The following is a 22,816-nucleotide window of genomic DNA, read 5'->3' as shown; positions in this document are numbered from 1 at the left end:
TTAATAATTAGGTATGACAAATGATGATAATAATATTTCTCAAACTCAAGCTCAAAGTCAAAGTCAAAGTCAAAGTCAAAGTGTTGGATCTTCTCAACCATTTACAATAAAAAGAAAGTCCAATGATATAGGTTGTGACTATGGGGTACTTCATGATCCTACTAAGTCAATTGACAAGGTTAGGTGTTTATTGTGCAAGAAAGTAATGTCTGGTGGAGTTTATCGGATTAAAGAACATATTGCTGGCATACAAGGAAATGTTAGCAAATGCCCCACAACTTCAAAGGAAGATCAATTAAAATTTAGAGATGCTCTCATGATGGCAAAGAACAAAAAGAAGAGCAAGAGAGCTGAAGAAGTTAATGATTGATTCACATGAGAGTTTGAGTAATACTATAGATGTTGATGACTTGCAAGACTTGCAACAATTTAGACCTTTGAAGCCACCTCGTCCAATTGAGGCCTTTGACAAGGAGAGGGATAATCGGGAGCCATCTGGTTATATGCTAAACACGCCCCCTCACGTGTGAGGTGGATTCCAAGCAACACGTGGACCGTAGTCTTATCGGGTGACGTAGAGATTCGAACCCCCGTAGTCGCTTATCGGGTGACATAGAGACACGTGGACCGTAGTCGCTTATCGAGTAACGTAGAGATTCGAACCCCCGTAGTCGCTTATCGGGTGACAAAAAGATTTGAACCCATGACCTTTGGTCTGGCTCTGATACCAAATTAAAGCATGTGCTCCATCTCAACTAAAAACATAAACTGATAGTTGGATTACACATTAATGGTTATATGCTCAACAATATGCAGATGGGCTTATGAAGCAGCTATTCTATTTCATGTTATTGAGAAAGATAACTTCAAGTTGATGATTGAAGCTGTTGGTCAATTCGGTCTGGGAGCGCCTGCACCAAATGGATATGAATTGAGTGAAACATATTTGAAAAAAGAGGTTGATCGAGTCCGAGATGATTTTGAAGGTGCATGAAGCGGAGTGAAAACTAAATGGCTGCTCAATTATGACGATGCATGGACAGATAGGAAGAGAAGAAGCGTCATGAACTTGTGCGTAAATTCAAGTTTGGGCACTGTTTTTTATCTTCTAAAGAATGTTCAAATGAGGCACACGCAAGTCAGTTTATATTTGAATATGTGGAGCAGGGGCATTCAACAAATTGGAGAGGAGAATGTGGTTCAAATTGTCACAGATAATGCCTCAACCAACATGGGAGTTGCTAAATTGTTGAAGGAGAAGAGGCCACTGATATTTTGGACTTGTTGTGCAACTCATTCCATTAATTTAATGCTTGAAAGCATTGCAGGTATGCAGAATTGTGCAATCATTCAATCAATGTGAAATCTTTAAATCTTTATTCTTTAACTTTAAATCTTTAAATTGTTCATACTTGAATGCCTTGCAGGTTTACCACGGTTTAAAAAAGTTCTTGATCAAGCAAAGAGTTTGACTATCTTTATCTATGCACACCATAAAACTTTAGCAATGATGAGATTCTTTACAAAGAAGCGTGACATAGTTAGGCCAGGTGTGACTAGGTTTGCTTCTTCATTTCTTACTTTGCAGAGTTTAGCTAGTAAGAAAATTGAATTAAGGGCTATGTTTACAAGCAATGAATGAGATGAATGTAAGTTTACCAAAACAGTTAAAGGGAAACATACCTATGCTACTGTCTTGAATAATTCATTTTGGCAAGGGGTTACATTATGCTTGAAGGTTTTTGAACCGTTGGTGAAGGTGCTTCGTATTGTTGATCAAGATAAGAAACCTTCAATGAGATTTGTTTATAGTGAGCTTATGCAGGCCAAAGAAGACATTAAGAAGGCATTCAATGAAGTTGAAAGAAACTATGAGCCTATTATTAAGATAGTCGAAAACAAGATGAGAAATATGATAGATTCTCATCTTCATTTGATGGCTTTTATGTTGAATCCTTAAATCCTTATTATCATTTTAAAGATCCTCGACTTCATTTGGATGTAAATGTTTCTCTTGGATGCATTGAGTTTCTCGAAACATATCATGGTAACATAGAAATACAAAATAAGGTATTGAATGCTGAATTTCCCATGTATAAGAAGAAAGATGGCGTATTTGGGAAAACAGTTGCGGCCAAAGGATGTGAGTTTAATAATGAGCGATATGATCCGGGTAAATACATCTTTGAATCTTTTATTTGTTAATACATCTTTTATACTTAATATTTTTATACAATTTTGATGTAGCAATGTGGTGGTCAACTTTTGGTTTGGGAACTTCAAACTTGCAAACAATTGCTAGAAAGATTATATCCCTTACTTCAAGTTCATCGGGTTGTGAAAGGAATTGGAATACATTTGAATGGGGTAGTTAATATTTGTTACTTTACGTCTTTACTTAGTTATTTTTCATTTTTGTTTACATACTTGATGACTTGATAGAATGATAGTTGATACATTTGTTTTACAAAAAAAAAAAAAAAAAAAAAGGTTGGAATCTAACCGCCTAAACAATTGAGTCTTTGTGCAATTCAATGCAAACTTGATGAACAAAAACAAAAAATAGCAAAATGTTGAAACATTACTTGCTAGTGATGCAAGTTTGGCACAAGATTGGATTGTTGATAATGATGAAGTTGAGGTTGATGTTGAAGATGAAGTGGCTAATAATGAGGAGGGTGATGAAGCATTAAGACCACGACGGAGTTGTAGACTGAGGGAGCTTGAAGAAGATAACTTTGAATCCGAAAGTGAAGAAGAAGATGTGGTTGTTGAGTTTGAAGATGATGAAAATCGTGCGATAGATGGAGAACAAAACCTTGAAAGTTGAATTTGATATCTTGTTGAACTTAATTGTCATGCACTTTGTTTTGAAATTTGATGACTTGGAGTTTTTTGTATTGAATTATTGATATGATGATTTTTTTTTTTGAACTTTTGGAGTTTGTATGGAGTATGGAGTATGGATTAATGGATTATGGAGTCAAAACTATGATTAGGAAATTAGAATTTGAAAGTTTGCTTTGAGAAACATTCCTTACAGTCAGACATAGAAACAACTTTCGTAACAATGCTAAAGAAAACTTGATTCGTAAACTATTTCACAAATTTGAAGCTCGATTCTTTGGAAGAACTTAAAGCTTCTTTAATGATTTGGTCAAACGTACCCAAGACTAATAGTGGTTGAATAGTCTTGCACACCACATGAGTATCTATTTCCATTCTTCTATCCATTGACAGTATCTCCATCGGGCTGAACTGCATATCATAGTTCAGAGGAGTCTCTTTTTCATTGTCATGTTTGTCAACCAGGATGCGATTCACATACGTCATGACCAATTTTATCGTTTTCACGCTTTATGAAAAAAGAACTCGCCAAGTAAACGAGAGGAAGTAACTCGTCAAAACAACGAGAGGAAAAACACAGAAACGACAAACAAAATTGAACCAATAAAGCAAAGTAAAGGGAAATAACCGTGTGAAGGTGGAGAATGAAAGAAAAGATCGTGAAGACAGAGAAGACAATGAAGGCAGACGTTGTCTGAGGTGGAGATGGCAGTAGAGGAAGACAATTGGATGCCGCCTCCGACCCGCTTGCTTCACGGAGGCGGCGGCTATAGGAATTTGAGTAGTCGAAAAACAGAGAAGAGAGAGAATTAGGGTTTATTGAGAATAAAGTTTTAGGTATTCAATTTCTTATGAAAATGTGTTTAATGTTATAAAGTTTTAATTTGTAATTCTTTAAAGTTGTATATAATCTACAATTAAACTAATGAATTATAATTTTATAAATGTTTTTAGACTTTTATCCATTTTAGGTAATTAGGTAATAGAATTTTACAATTTTTTGTTTTAATTTTTTTTTTAAAAATAATAAAAATAAATAAAAATAAAAAATAAAAAAATCGGGCGCCTAGGCGCCTAGCGTCTTTTGCAACATTAGAGCAACATTATCAGTTGGGGATATATATATATAGGGGGAAAATGTAAGAGTGATTAGGAAAGAGAATGCGGAGGGGAGAGAAAAAAAATTCAAAACAGGTTTTTTATTAAAAAAATAATAATATAAAAAGCATGGGAAGAGAAATATCTCAACCCTTGGCAGGGATTCCTTATCATTTCTTTCTCTTGGCTGTCTCTCTTCCATGTAGGCAAATATTTCTTGTATACCGTGAATGCTTCTCTGATGGGGATGCTCTTAGTAAAAATAAGACAATATGACAATGTAGTGAATATAATTAATTTATAAATTTGAAGGTAAGGAATCTTATATTTCTTTTTAATTTTTTTTATAATGAATATATGTTTTAGTTAATACCCATTTTGGTCCTCTGGCTATTAGGTAATACATGATTTAGTCCAGACTATTAAAAGTACCAAATTTAGTCCTCTAATTTTTAAAATCACACCAATTAGGCCCTCTGTTACAATTGTCATCTATCTATCGTTATTTTGAAGGCAAAGAAAACATTTTATTTGCTCCAAACTCGTTTCTTCCTTTGGCCTTTGTCGCGACTCCAGAATGGGACTTATCTCTTGCTTAAACACAAATTATCTCCCCTAGGGTTCACATAAAAACCAAACAGTGGTAGGGTATGTTTTTGTTGTGTTAGCTAAGTACAAAATGTTAGCATAGTTGGCAGTGTTAGAAAAAAAATCGTTAGCAGGGTATGTTTTTGTTGTGTTATCTAAGTACCAAATGTTAGCAAGGTATGTTTTGTTGGCAGTGTTAGAAAGAAAAAACCAAACTGTTAGCAGGGTATATTTTGCCCAATTTATGGAATCTTTTTCTTTTTTGCCCAATTTATGCAATCTCTTTTTTCAATGAGCAATTTAAATACAAAATAAAGAATGAGCAATGAAATAAGAACCTTAAATATGTAATGGAAGTTACATTATATAGTGAGCATTGTAAATACGAAATAGTGAGCAATTACATAATTTCATGGCAACCTATAAAGATCACTAGGTTTTCCACATTTCTTTGCCATGACATTAATCATTACTACTATTGCTACCAAGAACAATGCTTTGAGCCATTTGCCAGTACAATGTTTTTTTGGACCATTTGCACTTCGTAATGATTAAGGTTTGAAATTCTAATTCAACTTAAACAGGATAATACAAGTTACAAATACAAGTGTAACTAATCCTATACAATAGGTAACTAAGCTAAAGTCATGCTTGACTACAACAACCTCTAACTAATCATATTCTAAATTAATTATAACTCACACACCCCCTCAAGCACGAGGTTGGAGAGATACAATATTGAGCTTGCTGCGAAGAGTTGCATAGCGAGCCGACGGTAGAGTCTTTGTGAAGATGTCGGCTAACTGATCCTTCGTGGACACGAAATTTACCTTGAGATCACCGGAGGCGACTATGTCCCGGACAAAGTGGTAGTCAATTTCCACGTGTTTGGTCCGAGCGTAGAGGATAGGATTGGCGCACATGTAGGTGGCTCCGAGGTTGTCGCGCCATAGTATTGCGGGACCCCCGAATGTAGGTTGAGTTCATGGAGAAGCGATACAATCCAGGTAACCTCAGCAGAGACATCGGCCATGCCCTTATATTCGGCTTCAGTTGGAGAGCGAGCAACCGTGCGTTGCTTGTGGGATACCCAAGAAACCAAGTTCGAACCAATGAACACCGCGTATCCGCTGGTGGACTTCCGGTCTATAGGACACCCAGCCCAGTCCGAATCTGAATAAGCGTGGATGTCACAAGAAGAAGAGGGTGACAGGCAGAGACCATATGATACTGTACCCTTCACATAGCGAAGTACACACTTAAGTAGGCCCTAGTGTTCCTGAGTGGGGGCATGCATGAACCGGCATAAACGATTTACCGCGTAGGACAAGTCTGGTTGTGTGATAGTTAAGTACCGCAACGCACCAGCTAGGCGACGGTACTGTGTGGGATTACTAAATAGCTCGGCAGATGAGGACACATGCTATGAGACCGACGCTAGAGTCGTCAACGGTTTGTAGTCAGTCATGCCGACGCGGTTCAAAAGATCCCCCATGTAGCGACGTTGTGATAATACCAGGCCACCATCTGTGAACAGGGTCTCGATCCTGAGAAAAAAACTGGGTGTACCAAGGTCTCGTATCTTGAAGGCTGACGAGAGCCGTAGGAGGAGCGTGTCAATTAAAGCTGAGTCATTACCAATCATGATGATATCATCGACGTAGACCAGCAAAAAGACCCGAGAAGTGCCAGCCGAATAGTGGAACAAGGACACGTCAGTCTTGGACGCGGCAAAACCCGTGCAAAGTAAAAAATCGAGAAGCCTCTTAAACCATGCTCGCGGTGCCTGTTTCAACCCATACAAAGACCACTAGAGGTGACACACGTGATTTGGGTGCCCGGGATCTTCATAACCTGGTGGGTGGTGCATAAACACAGTTTCGAACCATAGTTGCTTTGACCACGGGACTGAATGTGTCGAAGAAATCTTCCCCGGCTAGATGATTGAGACCCTTGGCTACAAGACGGGCTTTATAGCGTTGTATGATCCCGTCTGCCTTGCGTTTCGTGTGGAAGACCCATTTGCACCCTACTACATTCATGTCTGGTTTGGCCGGTACAGGCTTCCATGTGTCATTGTGTAGAAGTGCATTGAACTCCTGGTCTATAGCGTCACGCCATTGCGAATGCCCCACCGCTTGTGAGTAACATGTTGGATCAGCAGGGGCATCGGTTGCAGTTAAGGCATGAAACTGTTTGCCTGTGCCCCGAGTCATGTGACGAAGCCGCATTACGTGACCCCGCTCAATAGGTTGAGCCTGCCGCGCACGCCTCCGTGTCGTGGTAGTCACAGCGCAATTGTGGACCGCCTGTGGAGTAATAGCTGGGCCAAACGGGATTATGGGGGCCGAACCCCAAGGCACCGTGGGGTCAGGCGGCTTGACCTGCAAAGATGAACATGTAGAAAAAGGGAATACATACTCGTCAAACCGGACATGGCGACAGATAAAGGTTTTCCCCGTATTTAGGTCCATGCACTGGTAACCTCTAAAGGACATATGGTAGCCTAAGAAGACACACGGAGCTGAACGGTACTCTAGTTTATGTCGGTTGTAGGGTCGTAGATAAGGGTAACACAGGCACCCAAATACTCGAAGAAAAGTGTATGTTGGTGGGGACTTATAGAGACGGTAATGTGGACTTTCGAATTGCAGCACAGAGGTGGGTAGGCGATTTATTAGGTAGGTGGCTATTTCAAATGCGGAGTCCCAATATTTTAAGGGTACTGAGCCTTTAGCTAATAAGGCTAAGCCGGTTTCAACAACATGTCGATTTCGGCGGTCTACCCGCCCATTTTGCTCGTGTAGTCGTGTGTAAAGGCACATGACTGCCTGTGCACAATACCGAGCGACTCAAAAGTTTTATGCAAATGGCGGTATTCACCACCCAAATAAGATTGTATAGCTTTGATAGAACGTGAAAACATACGTTCTACCATGACCCGAAACGAATCAAACACTTTGTTAATGTCCGACTTTAAACGTAAAGGATAAAACCAACAATATCGTGAATAATCATCCACGAATAAAACAAAGTACCTAAAACCGTTTGCATAAATAACGGGGGCAGGGCCCCAAATGTCCGAGTACAGAATATCCAAAACATTATTACTTGAATAATTAACTCTATCTAAGGGAAACCGGGAGGATTTGCCAAGATGACAAACCGAACATAACCCCGACGAACCAGATTTGTTGACGGTGATCGGACAGTTTTGTAAGACCCGTTGTAGGACACCAGCGTGTGGATGACCCAATCTGCGATGCCACACCACGGGCGAGGTACGGGCGGTAATGAATGCCAAATGTGACTGGGGGACTAACAGCTTGTATAGACCACCTGAACTGAAACCCTTAAGAAGCACCCCCTTGGTGAGGCAGTCCTTCACAACAAAATAATTCAGGTGAAATTCAAAGAATACATTATTTTCTTTTGTAAATCTTTGAACAGACAGTAACGACACAAATAAATCAGGCACATTGGAGTATATTACATAAGTTTAGAGACTTTGAAACAGACAAAGATGGAATAGATGCATGGCCTATACGCGAAATAATCAAACTTGTACTATTGCCGACCAGAAGCACGTCATTCCCACATTTCTTTGCCATGACATTAATCATTACTACTATTGCTACCAAGAACAATGCTTTGAGCCATTTGCACCATTTTAGTCATTTGCCAGTACAATACTTTTTTGGACCATTTGCACTTCGTAATGATTAAGGTTTGAAATTCTAATTCAACTTAAACATGATAATATAAGTTACAAATACAAGTGTAACTAATCCTATACAATAAATAACTAAGCTAAAGTCATGCTTGACTACAATAACCTCTAACTAATCATATTCTAAATTAATTATAACTCACAGTAATAATGTTTTGAGCCTCTCAATTTCTTCCTCATTTTGATTCATCCTCTTCAACAATTCGGGAATGATCTTCTTCGACCCTGAACATAGAGGATCAAACCAATAAAAAGACCCACATGAGTGCATGCCCATGTATGTATTTATGAAAAACAAATTTGTCAACAATTCTAAATAAATAACTAAAAGACATTTGTGAACCATTCTAAATAAATTAATAAATAAATACAAACAACAACACAAAGAAAATTGTGAACCAAATCTGCTTGCCAACACAATTCTGGTTTGAATCGTAAAAGAAAAAAAAAAAAAAAACAACACAACTGTAATAATGTGTGAACCAAATCTGCTTGCCAACAAACATCTAAAGATATAGAAATAAAGTAATTGCTAAAGTAATGCTAATTGCTAAAGTAATGCTAATTGCTTAAATTGATACCAACACAATTTCAAAATCTTCAATCAGGATTATTAAAAGTCCATGAAGTTTGAAGGGTTAACTCATTACCGCAATTACAATGGAGAATTTGAATCACTTCTCCAAACAGTCCAAAATGTAATTTTTGCTTCACTGACCCAGAAGATGATGAAGAAATCTCCATGTTTTGCTTCCTCCCTGACAGCGACATTCTTAGCACCAAAAGGGCTGATCTTCAATGTGCTTTATCTAATAAAAGGACGTTTATGTTCCTCAAAATAACGGTGGATAGATGACAATTGTAACAGAGGACCAAATTGGATGGTATCGTTTTAAAAGTTAGAACACTAAATTGGGTATGTACTTTTAACAGTCTGGGACTAAATCTAGTATGACCTATAGTCAGAGGACCAAAATAGGTATTAACTCTATTTTTTTTAATAAAGTCATTGTTGACATCTAATTCTAAATTAGAGAAATGCATATATATATATATATATATATATATATATATATATATATATATATATATATATATATATATATATATATATATATATATATATATATATATATATATATATATATATATATATATATATATATATATATATATATATATATATATAAGGGAAAATTGTAAAAAATGCCCCTCTATAATATGCCAATTATCAATGTCACCCCTGAATTATGAGTGGTGTAAATGTTGCCCCTCAATTATCAAAACGGTGCACATATAGCCCCTCCCGTAACGGACATGTGGTTCCCTGTTAGTGTACGACACCGTTAAGTCGGAGTAAATATATAATGTAGTTGTTTTTTCCCTTCCTCAATTCGAAGTACCAGCGATGGACAACGGTGGGGAACCACAGGTCCGTTACGGGAGGGGCTATATGTGCACCATTTTGATAATTGAGGGGCAACATTTACAGCACTCATAATTCAGGGGTGACATTGATAATTGACATATTATATAGGGGCATTTTTTACAATTTTCCCTATATATAATTTTTGGTTGTATCTACTAATTTATTTAATTTAATAAGAGTAATAGGGTGTGGTACTTACTTTTCATCCACAACAATGAAGTCATTGATTTTTTATTTTATTTTCATTCGTTGTTGAGACAAATTGTTTTGATATTTTGTCAATGACAATTGCTACAATTGCTATCAATAAATAATTCGAAACATATGGTTACAAACTTACAATAGATATTGTTATAATGATATAGTAAAAATTAACTTACAAATTTCTTTAGAAGTTTTCATACATTGATAAAATTCCAAGAATGATGTATAAACTTGATCAATTAGAGCTAGTTGAGTGTCAACATTGTCAATTCTTTGGACAATGGTCATACCATTTAGAGTCCAGGTGTAGTTATATTTCTCATCAACAACTTTGTAGTTAGGTCACACATATCTGAGTGTCTGATAATGATGTAAGAACAATTTTGTCCTTGTAAAGTAATTTACAATTGTACCATTATAGAAATACAGAAAAAAAATATTAATACTATAATGACCTAAATCATATCAATAATGCAAAAACATAATTAAAATATTGAGTCTTGTTCTAAATATAATCAAAGAAAGATTAATTAAACCCAAAAAAAAAAAAAAAAAAAAAAAAAAAAAAAAAAAAAAAAACTTAACCTAAATTTACTTTTTTAAAAAATGCAAGAAAATTATTTTCAAGGTTCCTTATTTGTAATCTTTAATGATCAACTTTGAATGCTTTGTATTTAGTCGGGCTAACTATTTAACCAAAGTTCGTGTTAAATTTTATATTGTATTTTTAATACACTTTAACATATTTGAAGTATATGTTCAACAATTATGTCAACTCTGATTGGGATGAGGTTCGAAACTAAAACCTTTCTTATAGAAATTAATGAGTAAGTTAAAATAATAAATAGTTAACAGAATATTTTGCTACTAAAATTTATACTAACAGAATGCATGGATATTTAAGAAAAGAAAATAATATAATAGAGGGTAAAGTAAGAATATAAAACAAATACTAAAATCAAAATAAGTTGAACCATTCATTTCATAAAATAAAATTTTTACGTAAGCTTCCGCGATCATTCTCAACCCGTTCTCTTTCAATTTTGCTGTTGCGTGATCATTCCTAGCCCATTCTCCTTCAATTTTGCTGTGAATTTCATCATATTCGAGAATTCAATTCAATTCAATGGTCTTGTGCAGGTAAAACCATTTTGTATGGATGGGATCAATGCATGTGGTGTTCATCATGGATTCCGAGTTTAATGGGCCCGTGACTTAATTGATCAATTATTTAAGGGAAAACAATATGCACTAGAAGCTAGGGAGACAATATGTAGAAGAAGGTAACTATATATGCACTCAAAAAATGGAAATTATGCACTTGAAGAAGGAAAATGTGCAGTTGAACCCCGACGACATCGATGAGATCAACTTGAAGGCGTTGAAGAACACCGGCGACGACGAACACTTCCGGAGTGCAGGTGATTCGAATCCTCGCGGGGATTCTTCTTCCTCTTCCACTTTTTTCCGACAATACCAAAAAGGATTTTGGCACTGTTACGTTCTTCATCTCTAAAAATATTGCTCCAATAACAAATGAGAAAAGAATTGAAAGTTACCTTAAATTCATCCCTAAAAATATGCATAACTTATCGAAAATATAATATTTACAATTAAATATCCATATAAATTGTCAGAAATACAATTATTACATAAAGAAAAGAATAAGAAAATGAATAAAAAAAATACAGCCATCAAATCAAAGAAAATAAATTGTCAAAATTAGTCCTCACGTCCTCATTTGAAAGGGTGTCTTCATTTGAATACAAATATATATATATATATATATATATATATATATATATATATATATATATATATATATATACACGCACACCCACACACAATCACACACACACACGCACATTACCGTGTGCATTGGAAGAAGAAAAATGTGTCTTGAAGAAGGAAAATTATGCACTCACAATAATAAAAAAAAAAAAAAAACATTACAATATGCACTTAGAAGAAAGAAAATGTACTCAAAGTATATATATACACATACATATTACAATGTGCACTAGAAGAAGGAAACTTTGCACTTGGAAAAAGAGAAATTATGCACTTGAAAAAGAAAAATATGCATTCAAAGAAGGAAAATTATGCACTCGAAGTTTAAAAAAAAAAAAAAAAAAAAACATTAACTTACATAAATTTACCAAACAACCCCGTGTTTTTACCAAATTTTACTCATTCTGCCAATTGATTTGAATTTAATCAATGGTTGAGATCCCACCCTATTTTTTCACTTTGAGAAGCTTTCCCATTTGATCCGTATTATAAATACATACATACATACATACACACACAAAATATTACATATGCCTCTATGAATTGCAAAATAAATAAAATTAAATTAAAAAACAATAATAACTCAGCTAACTTGCTAGATTCAGCTCTGAGTCGATCGAGGTAGACAACGAGTCAGTCAAGTTAGACAACGAGTCAGTCGAGTTAGACACCTAATCGACAGACCGACTAGGTGACGCCTAAATGACAAAGCGTCACGACTGGACAACACCTAGACACGATTTTTACAATACTCAAAACTATACACCACCTTCAATCATCAAAAAACCCAACTAGTATAAGTCGAACGAGATATACAGTAAGTCATTCACATCATACTTAAATTGTTATCCTACTTTTAGTAAGTCATTCATTGTAAAAAAAAAAAAAAAAAAAAAAAAAAAAAGCTTTATACCATGGAAACTGAGAAAAGCAATCACATAGCAGTCAAACATTGAATATGTTTACCAGTATTCATAAATTTTACCAACAACCACCCTTCCTGGTTTATACATGTCTTAGCAATTATCATCAATGAATCAAGAAGGCAATAAAGCAGCCTACTCATCAGATGCAGACAAACTATGAAAAGTTATGAACTTCATATTCAATGTTTTGTTTGGTGATAAAGGACTTCTTGAATTCAATGATCAAAGGCTTTTTTATCTATTATGTCAACTGATGCATGATGATATATTCATATACAAGACAAACAGTTCTTACTGAAATTCCAAGCTTTACTATTGCTAGGTATGGCAAAACTCTCCTAGTGATCTAATGCAAGGAAGTCTGGGATTTTTTCAGCTCGAAATCTATACAAAATGACTTATCAAAGAAGGGCGTATCTGTATCAATTCCTATCTTGGCCCCGATAGTAGAACAGCAGACATATAAGTATCACTGTTGCAGTCCGGTGGTGCTGAGGCTCCAGATGAAGTGCCCTCCTCACTTATAGGTTCAAATACAGGGCAGAAGCCTTCAAGCATTTGGACTACCTTTGTCATGGAAGGTCTGAGGGACATGTCATCCTTTATGCACCATAAGGCGACTCTGATAGCTCTCACGGCCCTCTCATCATTCTCATCGATTCTAAGTTTCATGTCAATGATATCCTTCAACTTCCCCTCTTCCATCTTCTTGAAAGCATAGGTTGGGAAGTCGGATTTCTCCGAACTTTGTGATGGGTCATAGTTTTTCCTGCCCCCAATTATCTCGAGTAGCACCATCCCGTAGCTGTAAACATCAATCTTCTCGGATAAGGCATGCCTTTTGATCCATTCTGGTGCAAGATATCCCCTAGTTCCCCTTAGTGTGGTGAACACATGGCTTTGCTCTCGAGTCATAAGCTTAGCGAGACCAAAATCAGAGACTTTGGCATGGAAATGATCATCAAGTAGCACGTTTTCAGGCTTAATGTCACAATGCACAATCTTTACGTCACATTCCTCGTGGAGGTAAGCTAGACCTTTAGCAGTGCCCAGTGCAATACTAAACCTCGTGTCCCAATCCAACAAGAATTCATTATTATTCCGGAAAAGCCATCTATCCAAGGATCCGTTCACCATGTACTCGTAAGCAAGAAGCTTGTGAGTTCCTTCAGCACAAAAGCCTTTAAGCCTCACAAGATGGAGATGATGGATACTGCCAATTGTACTAACTTCAGCCCGGAATTCCTTCTTTCCCTGGCCAATGCTTTCCAACTTTTTCACTGCCAACTGAGTCCCATCGGGAAGATCTCCTAGGTAAACTGAACCAAACCCGCCATGTCCAAGTTTAACTCTGAAGTTATTAGTAGCATCTTGAAGGTCTTTGTAGGTAAAACGAACAGGCATCCCTGATAAGCCCTGCAAGACATTGTCCTCTTCAGAACTGTCCTCGGGAGATTCAGGTAACTTCTCCGTTTTCTTCTTGTGATAACGAATTCCTGCATAAACTAGGCCAAGGATAACAAGTACTGTTATAATGACACTAACCATGATAACAGCCAAGTGTTTCTTTCCACTCCCTCCATCTCCATGGCTACTTAGGACTTTAATATAGGAACTAAACTCACCAGCACTAACTGATCCTTGTAAGCTTCCGATTTGGTTAAACAGGAAACAATGATCAGTTCTGTTGTCAAAGAACATGGCAACACATGAGCAATTCTTGAGGCAGGAGGTTTTGCAGCTGTTCAAATCAGTCGTTGAAGAGGGCACAGTAAATCCGAGAGCAGAGTAACCAAGACTATCTCTGGCCTCAACAAGGTCTACAGACTCGGGTTTATTGCACAGCGAAGCAGTCCCTGGTTTGCAAGACGGAAGCAATGAAGCGCATTGACATTGGACTCCTTTAAAACAAACAAAATACAGATCACAAGCTGCCGGTCTGCCACACTCATCTTCTGGTATTTTTATTGGGGAAGGTCCAGCGCTTCCAAGAACACTGAAAGTTAAAAAACCATCATCTCCTAAAACTGCCACCCATGTAGCATTTGCATCAGTAATTCCCGAGAAAATGAACTGCCAGATTAGGACCTTGCTTTTATCATAAAATTTCCAAGAATTGGCGTCGAGGATAGCAGAAACAACAGATCCCCCAACCTTATTTATGGTCTTTCGGTTGTCATTCCCCATAGCCCAATACTGCTGTGGAGGTTTGAAACTGGCAGAAAGTAGCACATCACCAGACTTGATTTCAAGGGAGTAACTCAAGTTATTGGTGTTTGGACTGCTCACAAGCTTCATCCCTTCAATAAACTCCTGGTTAGACAGAAGAGTATCCACAGGATGGCTGAAACTCTGCCAAACAATGCTACTATCATTCCCCACCAAAACCAGATTCCCCGAGTCCCTCAATTCCATTGCATAAACTCCTTTGCCACCAGTATTCGTCGCCCAAATCGTGGATCCACCACTTTGCAAATAGGCATTTCCAGTATCATCAAGCAGAAAGTGATCAGAACCCCGGACTGGAGAGGCTCTATTAGCTGACCAAACCAGAGTTTGGGAGGTCCAATGCATTACCACAAGCAGAAACAAAGTGACATCTTCTGTTTGTTGGAACCCGAATGTGAAATTCGAATTGTTGGATACCAGAACCATTCCATTATAGTCTATCCAAGACATCTGAGAAGCTATGAACCCCAGTTCCAACCTGCCTGTATTTTGAACGCTGGCCATACAATTTTCGGGCAGGAACAGGAAAAACAGGCATATGAACATTGAAACCAAGAACCCCCTTGAACCCATGACCAGAGCAAGAAGTAAAATTCGGTTCAGAACTTAGGTATATCAAATCAAGAACCGGAGGAGTATTGGCAAATTGATCAGTGGTCACAAAACGAAGTAGTAGGCGATATGGAATGCAGAACGAAGTACTGGGAACCCGAAATTTCAAAAGCTTGGAGATATGAAAGATTGAAAACAAGAAAACAAGGAAAAAGACCAAATCTTTGAGGGGGAAAATGAAGAAAGAAAATAAAAGAAGCTTAACAGTGACAAGAGAAGAAGAAAGCACATGAAAAATTGCAATGTAAAGGCCAAAGGATACTTTTCAAATCGACAATAAATTATCATCGTTACCCAGTAATCCAAAACTTCTTCTTAACTGAAGCAAGAAGTGGCGCCACAAAGCTTTGGATAAAAACCAGTGTAGAATTGGAGGAAAGATGAAATAAAAGTGATGTAGTACATTCCATTTTTGCAGAGAGGAAAAGTAGCCATCAAGTTTCTCTACTGCTATGGATTAGCCGACTGGGAATATTCAACAAGGGCGGGGCGGGGGCCGTCCCCACCCCCGACTTTCTATCACTTCTGTCCCGTTCCCATTACCGCTCCATTTCCATTTCAGGAGGGGCCAGTTAGAGCACCAAAATCCACCCTCTCTTCGAACTCACCTCACTCGCGTGACTGTCCTTCCCAAATCCTAGCGTGACCCTAGCATGTACCCGCTCTCCTAACCGTTTTCCAATATCATCTTTCTCGCTTTCAAAGTAAAGAAAAAGAGCCACAAACTAAGAGCATCAACAATAGTTTTTTTTTTTTTTTTTTTTTTTTTTTTTAAATTTTGTTTTGTAAAGAGAGTTTAGGTAAGTATGATTAAGAAAGAGAATATGGGAGAAAAAAGTAAAAAAGAAAAAAAAAACGATTCTATAAAAAATAAATAATAATAATAATAATAATAATAATAAAAAGTACTGTCAAGCAGTGCACGAATCCTCTAGACGCACTGATGACCTCCACGCATAGCGTGCGAGGCTTTACATTTTCTTCTGTGGGGTTCATATGTTTGCAAATAACTCCACACTTGCAGTTATTCATCTTTCATCTCTCTCTTGCACACACTCTCTCTCCCAAATGTACATGTGTTGTACCAATATCTCTTAAAAATCCATTGATATTCATGCTCTAGCACTAGGTACGGTCGGCCTTAGACAAGACAAGCCAATTATTCACACCTGACTTAATATAGAGACTTTTCTTTTGAAAAGGAGTCAGCTATTGTGCATCGCCTATTTATCGTTCTCGCTCGGGAGCCAAAACGAACACGCCTGGTACCTACCTAATTTCTAATCTATAAACATATGAGTTAATTACCAAAATATCCCTTAACTATAGCAAAATTACTAATTTGGTCATTGACTATTATTATAACACCCCCGGTTTTTAAGCACAAACTAAGCAATTAAAACTTAGTAATAAAGGTAAAACTAAACATTAAGAGTTAAAGTGCGGAAGCTAGATTTTCAAAACCGAGAAGTGCAACGCCACATCTAACTACAAGCTAGATGCACAGGCTAAAGTCAAGTACTTATCTAAACTAGAACATAACAATTAAGTTTAAGGATTAAGTCTAGGCAGACATGCCACTACATCAAAGACTAAGGAACAAGGCTAAGCTACGCTACTTCTTCTTCTAGCATGCTCTGGACACTACTCTGTACTTGAAAAACATAAGGGGTAACACCCGTTCGCGAATAATGCTAAGTAACCCACCACTACTTGTTGGGTACCATATAATATAGATATAGAGAAAAGCATTTTAGACTTGGAATACATAATATATAGTCTTTTAAAACGAGGAATATGAACAACATAAGTTACAATGGAATCACTCTCAATCAAAGGCCGACATCACACAGTCACTCAATAGATCAATAAGAATGACAGAAGCAACATACTCAACAACAAGATACATCATAGGGTAATCAATCAAAGAAAAACATTTAATCATGTTCATAAGCAATGAAAGTCAAGGATCTCATTCAATGACACGTTCCAACCTTATGCCATGTTCCGACCTTATGACTTACCCCAACCTTATCACAGTTCCAACCATTACCTCCTAGTGCCACCCTGTACACCAAGTCCAACATTTTCCCTCCTGGAGCCTTTGCTCCCCGCCTGCATCCGCCAGCTTGCCACCGAACGTAGACATTCGTAATGTCATTAATCATTTAGTACTAATCACGTAATAGTATACCGCCAACATGTGAGCACCGCTCAATAACATTATCATCAATCTCATAGTAACACATAATCATTGTCATAGAGGATTGAAGCTCATCAATAGCCCAATCAAGCATCAACAAACGGGTACAACATATGTACAAGATCATGTCAAGGGATTTAATCGATAGATTTCAATTAAAGACATGAATCAACAATCAAGATAACGATAGACTTTAATCCAAAGATTATCATGATTGGAAACACAAGTTGCAAATCCTCATTGGGAACAAATGAACAACACATGCTAGCATCAATAACATTATAACTAGCATGTACATCAAGAGGATAAACATAACGGTTCAATCGAACATCAACGAATTCACATTAGTCCAACGAATCACAAGGTTGGACCTTAAGCACGATTCAAGACTCATAATCCTATCATGGATACTTAGGACACCGTTCTAGACGTATGAAACATCAAAGGAGACACACAAGTGTACAACGATTCAACAAAACAGAGGCCAAAGCATCATGTACCAGTGGACGGAACGGTGGGTGGACAACCACCCGCCACTATCCCTTACAGGTACTAGCGGGTGGAACCACGGGTGGACCTCCACCCGCGGCACCCCCCGCCAGTCACAGCCCTTCTACCCACGGGTGGAACGGCGGGTGGACAGCCACCCGCTGTTCCTCCTGCGGGTACGCGTACCCAGGAGAACAAATCCCTTCGGGGAAAAACATCAACATTGCCAAGTTCAAGTCCAAAACACCCAAAACCTCACGTTCAACAAGGAAATGACTTGAACACATGAATAGCTCAAGGAATAGCATTTATGAACCCTAGATACAAACTCTAAACATGCATAAACACAAGATTATGCATCAAATCACTCATGAACATCAAGAACATCAATAGAGTAGCAAGAAATCATGATAGCAAGTATAAAATAGGTTTTGTAGCACATGGGTTACCTTTCTAGCCTAAAGATCACCTTATTTTCACCACTTAGACTTCTTCTTGAAGCTCCTCTTCTACAAGGTCTTTCCAACACAACCAAAATCACACAAAACCACAACTTTAGATAAAGGTAAGGAGAATCTGACTAAAAACACTATCTAAGCTCAAGTCTTATCATTCCTAGAGCCTTGGTGGATGAAAGTTAGGATCTTGGAGAGTTTCTTGCAAGGTTGGGGGATCGGAAGATTTTGGTTTGGCTTGGACAATAAGCTAAACCTCTAGAGAGAAGGTAGAGAGCTAAGTGTTTCTTGCCAAATGTGGAAAATGAAATGTAGTCTTGTTAGGGTAAGGCTTGAATACCAAGGAAGGATGAAAAGACTAAAATGCCCTCCCTTTTTTCTAAAAAGTTAGGAAGACATCAAAAGGTTAGGTACAAGATATAAAGCTCAAGGTCTTTTCCTTTGACTAATTCAATTGACCAAGGGATTGGTCAATTTAAGTCTTCTGGCTATTAAATTACGAAATTAGGAAGGGACTTTACAAAGAAGGTTTAGAATTAATTAAATAATTAATTCCATTTTAAAGGATATATTTTCGGGGGTGTCACAATTATTTTTGATCAATTAAGTCCCTCAATTTAAAAAATCTTAATCAACTTGTCCTCCGCTTGTTTTGCCGTTAGACATCCGTTAACACGAGACCGGATTGATAATTTCGCTATAGTAAAGGGACCATTTCGGTAAATAACTTTTTTTGAGGAAATAATGCATGTAGGGGTATGCAATCGGTTAACCAAACCGTTTTAACCGAAGCTTTTAAAGGTTTAACCGTTAACTGAATCAGAAATATTAATAGTGATATTTTTATTCTTTAAAATATAATATGTGCAAACATTCTTTTATATTAATAGTGAGATGTATAATTTATAATGTGTTTTCTATTTGAATCATTTTATCAAACTAATTATGATTCATATTTTGGTATAAATATTTTTTTTATATAAATTTTTGATGTGTTTTGATTTTTTGCTCATATCCAACAATATTTATGACTATGCTTTTAAATGTTTTTTTTTTTTTTTTCAAACTATCTCTTTTATATTAATCTTTTGCCCCCACTGAAAAAATAAATAAATTGGATCCGCCCCTGGTGATTGGTGTGAGGGTGGTGAGGAATGAGATTTTAAACGTGTAATCACTTTCATATAAGTTTTAAATCTCTCTCGGAAAAAAGCAACAAGGTTCAAGATTTAAACTTATGATATACAAGAAGATGAATGAAATTCTTTGTAATTTTGAATTTTCTCTTTTTAAACAGATTAACTGGATTAATCAATTGACGAAATGGACTGACTGATTCAGCGATGAAGTCAGTCAGTAATAACAAATCATAGAGAAGTTTAAAGAAAAGATAACAGCACAAAGCCAACGACACAGAATGTTTACCCAGTTCGATACAGTGTGTATCTACGTCTGGGGGACGATCACATAGGCGTCCAATCCACTAAATCATAATCCAATGTACAAAGGTAGATATACAATAATCTTACCCAAGTGCCCCACACAAGGTACATACCCAGTCTACACAAGTTTAGTGGATTGTTGAAGGTGGAGAGCCATGCATACAGAAGTCCAATGAAATCCCTTCACTTGGAGAGCCCACTCTGATGCAATCCACTTCAATGACGCTCTTTTACAGTTGTTCCCACAACAGTGTGATCACAGTGTCCTTTCGTTTAAGCAGCAGTGATTCTTCTCAAGTTCGTCATCTTAATCACCATGAACTTGTTGTATTGAGAAGAGGCATGATAATCAAAGATCTGATCTCATAAAACTGATGTGGAGTGTTTTTCTTCCTTTTCAAAGGCGTAACCCTAATTCTCTTCGAATGAGGATACTTATAGTTCCGTCAAAAGAACACTCCTTCCATAGATGTCTTTGATTGTAGATGGTAGGACGATATTTGAAGAATGTAATCTTTAAAGGATTCGGTCCATACCTTTCCAAAGCAGATACGCTGATCTTCTTTCCAAATCTGACTTCTATAAAACCGCGTACAGCATTTAGGAAAACAGCTTCCTAAAACAGATCTTCAGTGTCAGTCCTTCTGTTGTTGCTTCTGATTGATCAGTCGTCTGTAGAGCTGGACGGACACAAGCTAAATCTATCTTAGTATGCCATAATAATATTGCCAATTATAAGATGGGGTTTTTTGAACAATTAAAAACACTAACATTCTTAAATTGCCTTTGTTTAAGAATTTCCTCTAGAGTTGTAAGACTGTGAAATATCTTAATATACTGCAAGTGTATTGCACGTATGTTTCTCCATATATCTGTAAATGTAAATATAGCTGTTAGGAGAAGTTACATGAAAGTTATGGCAGTTTAAAACTCTAACTTTCAAATATATATATATATATATATATATATATATATATATATATATATATATATATATATATATATATAATATCATTACCTAAATCATGTACTACATGAATATTTACATAATATAAATGTATCTTCGTAGGTTATGTTTTGCATGTTTTTTTTTCTTTTTCTAGCTCTATTATGGTTTGAACCAAAATAAAGTCATTTGGTTCTATAACATACCATCGGTATGCTTTGCTATGTTATGTAGATCCTATAAATATACACTCTATGTATTTTTCTCCCAGAGCCTTCCGTTTAGGTTCCGGCAATCGTACCACGGTCTGCATCCCAAAACCTTTTAATAATTTAACTTGGATTTTCTTTTATGTCAAAGTTCATAGGCAGTTATCCTATTTCTTTTGTTAAGAACTCAGTTGAGAATATAAGATGCAGTTAGCATGGCTTCTCCCAAGAAACCTTCACTAAGACCGAAAACTGATAACATGCAATTTACCATTTATTTGAGTACTCTATTTTTCCTTTCTGCCAGGCCATTTTGCTGTGGTGTATAAGGGGTTGTGGCCTTATGAATAATACCCACAAATTAAAAAAAATAATGGATCATAATATTCACCACCTTTAACAGTACGTAATATTTGAGGTGAGGGACTAAAATGGTCACCAAACGAACAATTTGGAAATTAAATAGGGTCACGTGTATAAAATTGAGAAACTAAAATGCTCATTCTCCCTAAATTTTATTGTTTTATTTAGAATTGTTATTAAATAATATAATAGTCTATTATGTTTTGTATTTTGTTATTTTATGGTGGGTGAATATGTATATATTTGTATGTGTTTTATTTGAATACGAACATTTTGGTTATTTAAATTATATATTCATTTTCTATTCTTGATCTGACCAACCACAAAAATATAATTCATCATTTCATCCTATAATCTCATGTTTATTCAAAATGTGAAATAAACAGTAAAATAGTATTCATATTGTATTCCTTTCTTATACAAATCTTGTTGTAATTCTATTCTATTACAGTTTTTTTTTTTTTTTTTTTTAAATTTATTTGAACCAAATTCCACGTTAGTAGATATACTAGTATACTTTCTTGTGGTCCTTTGCCGGCTAGAGTCACAAGACAGGTTAAGGGTTTCGCCCAGTGCATACATGCAAGTAGTGGTTGCGAGGAAAACTAAAAAAAATTTGACACCCATTAATTTATTAACTCCTTTAATATCAAAACTACTTAGAAGTTTGGTTGTTACTGTGATTTTCTTATTCTTGTCTACAAAAGACGAAATCTCATATCCTAAAAACCTCACTTCCCCGCCCGACAGAATCGTGTGTTACTGTCATTTTCTCAACACTTACACTCCAGGTTTCCATGAAAACAATAAGTGGTTAATGGTCACCCTCTCTGATCCTTTGGGTTTCTATGTAATCTTTGTACCATTTTTATCAATTTTTGCAATACTTGTCATCAAAAGTAACAAAAGAAAAAGATTGCTTGAATTCATGGAGAATAGCTGACACAAGACTAAGATGCTCACTGTATATATGTAGTTATATGCATGTCATTGTGTGAACAAGTATGATATAAGGATCATATGTTGTAGAATAAGCTAAGATTCAACTTTCCTAGTTTCTAATGAAAATAAAATGGCAGATGCCATTACATAGACACGTTAGCTGATAGTGGATTGACTTAGCAGTCAAAAGTTGAATATGTTTACTAGTATTTATAAATGTTACCAACCACCCCACTTGGTTTATAGATGTCTTAGCAATTAGAATCAATGAATCAAGAAGGCAATAAAGCAGCCTACTCATCAGATGCAGACA

General features: G+C 36.4%; 1 protein-coding gene across 1 annotated transcript; it reads right to left on the bottom strand.

Moving 5' to 3' along the window:
• Positions 1–12,632: 12,632 nt before the first annotated feature.
• On the bottom strand, positions 12,633–15,921 carry LOC109174272 (G-type lectin S-receptor-like serine/threonine-protein kinase SD2-5). The gene has a single exon (XM_019323517.1). The coding sequence runs from the start codon at positions 15,413–15,415 to the stop codon at positions 13,043–13,045; it is 2,373 nt and encodes a 790-aa protein (XP_019179062.1). The 5' UTR covers positions 15,416–15,921; the 3' UTR covers positions 12,633–13,042.
• Positions 15,922–22,816: the final 6,895 nt, after the last annotated feature.

This window comes from Ipomoea nil, unplaced genomic scaffold, assembly GCF_001879475.1.
Source record: "Ipomoea nil cultivar Tokyo-kokei standard unplaced genomic scaffold, Asagao_1.1 scaffold0579, whole genome shotgun sequence".
NCBI lineage: Eukaryota > Viridiplantae > Streptophyta > Magnoliopsida > Solanales > Convolvulaceae > Ipomoea > Ipomoea nil.
This window is presented reverse-complemented; position numbering and strand designations above follow the sequence as displayed.

Bases quoted from the DNA above. Each gene is read 5' to 3' on its own strand.
- LOC109174272 (XM_019323517.1), bottom strand. From the start codon at position 15,415: ATGGGTTCAAGGGGGTTCTTGGTTTCAATGTTCATATGCCTGTTTTTC.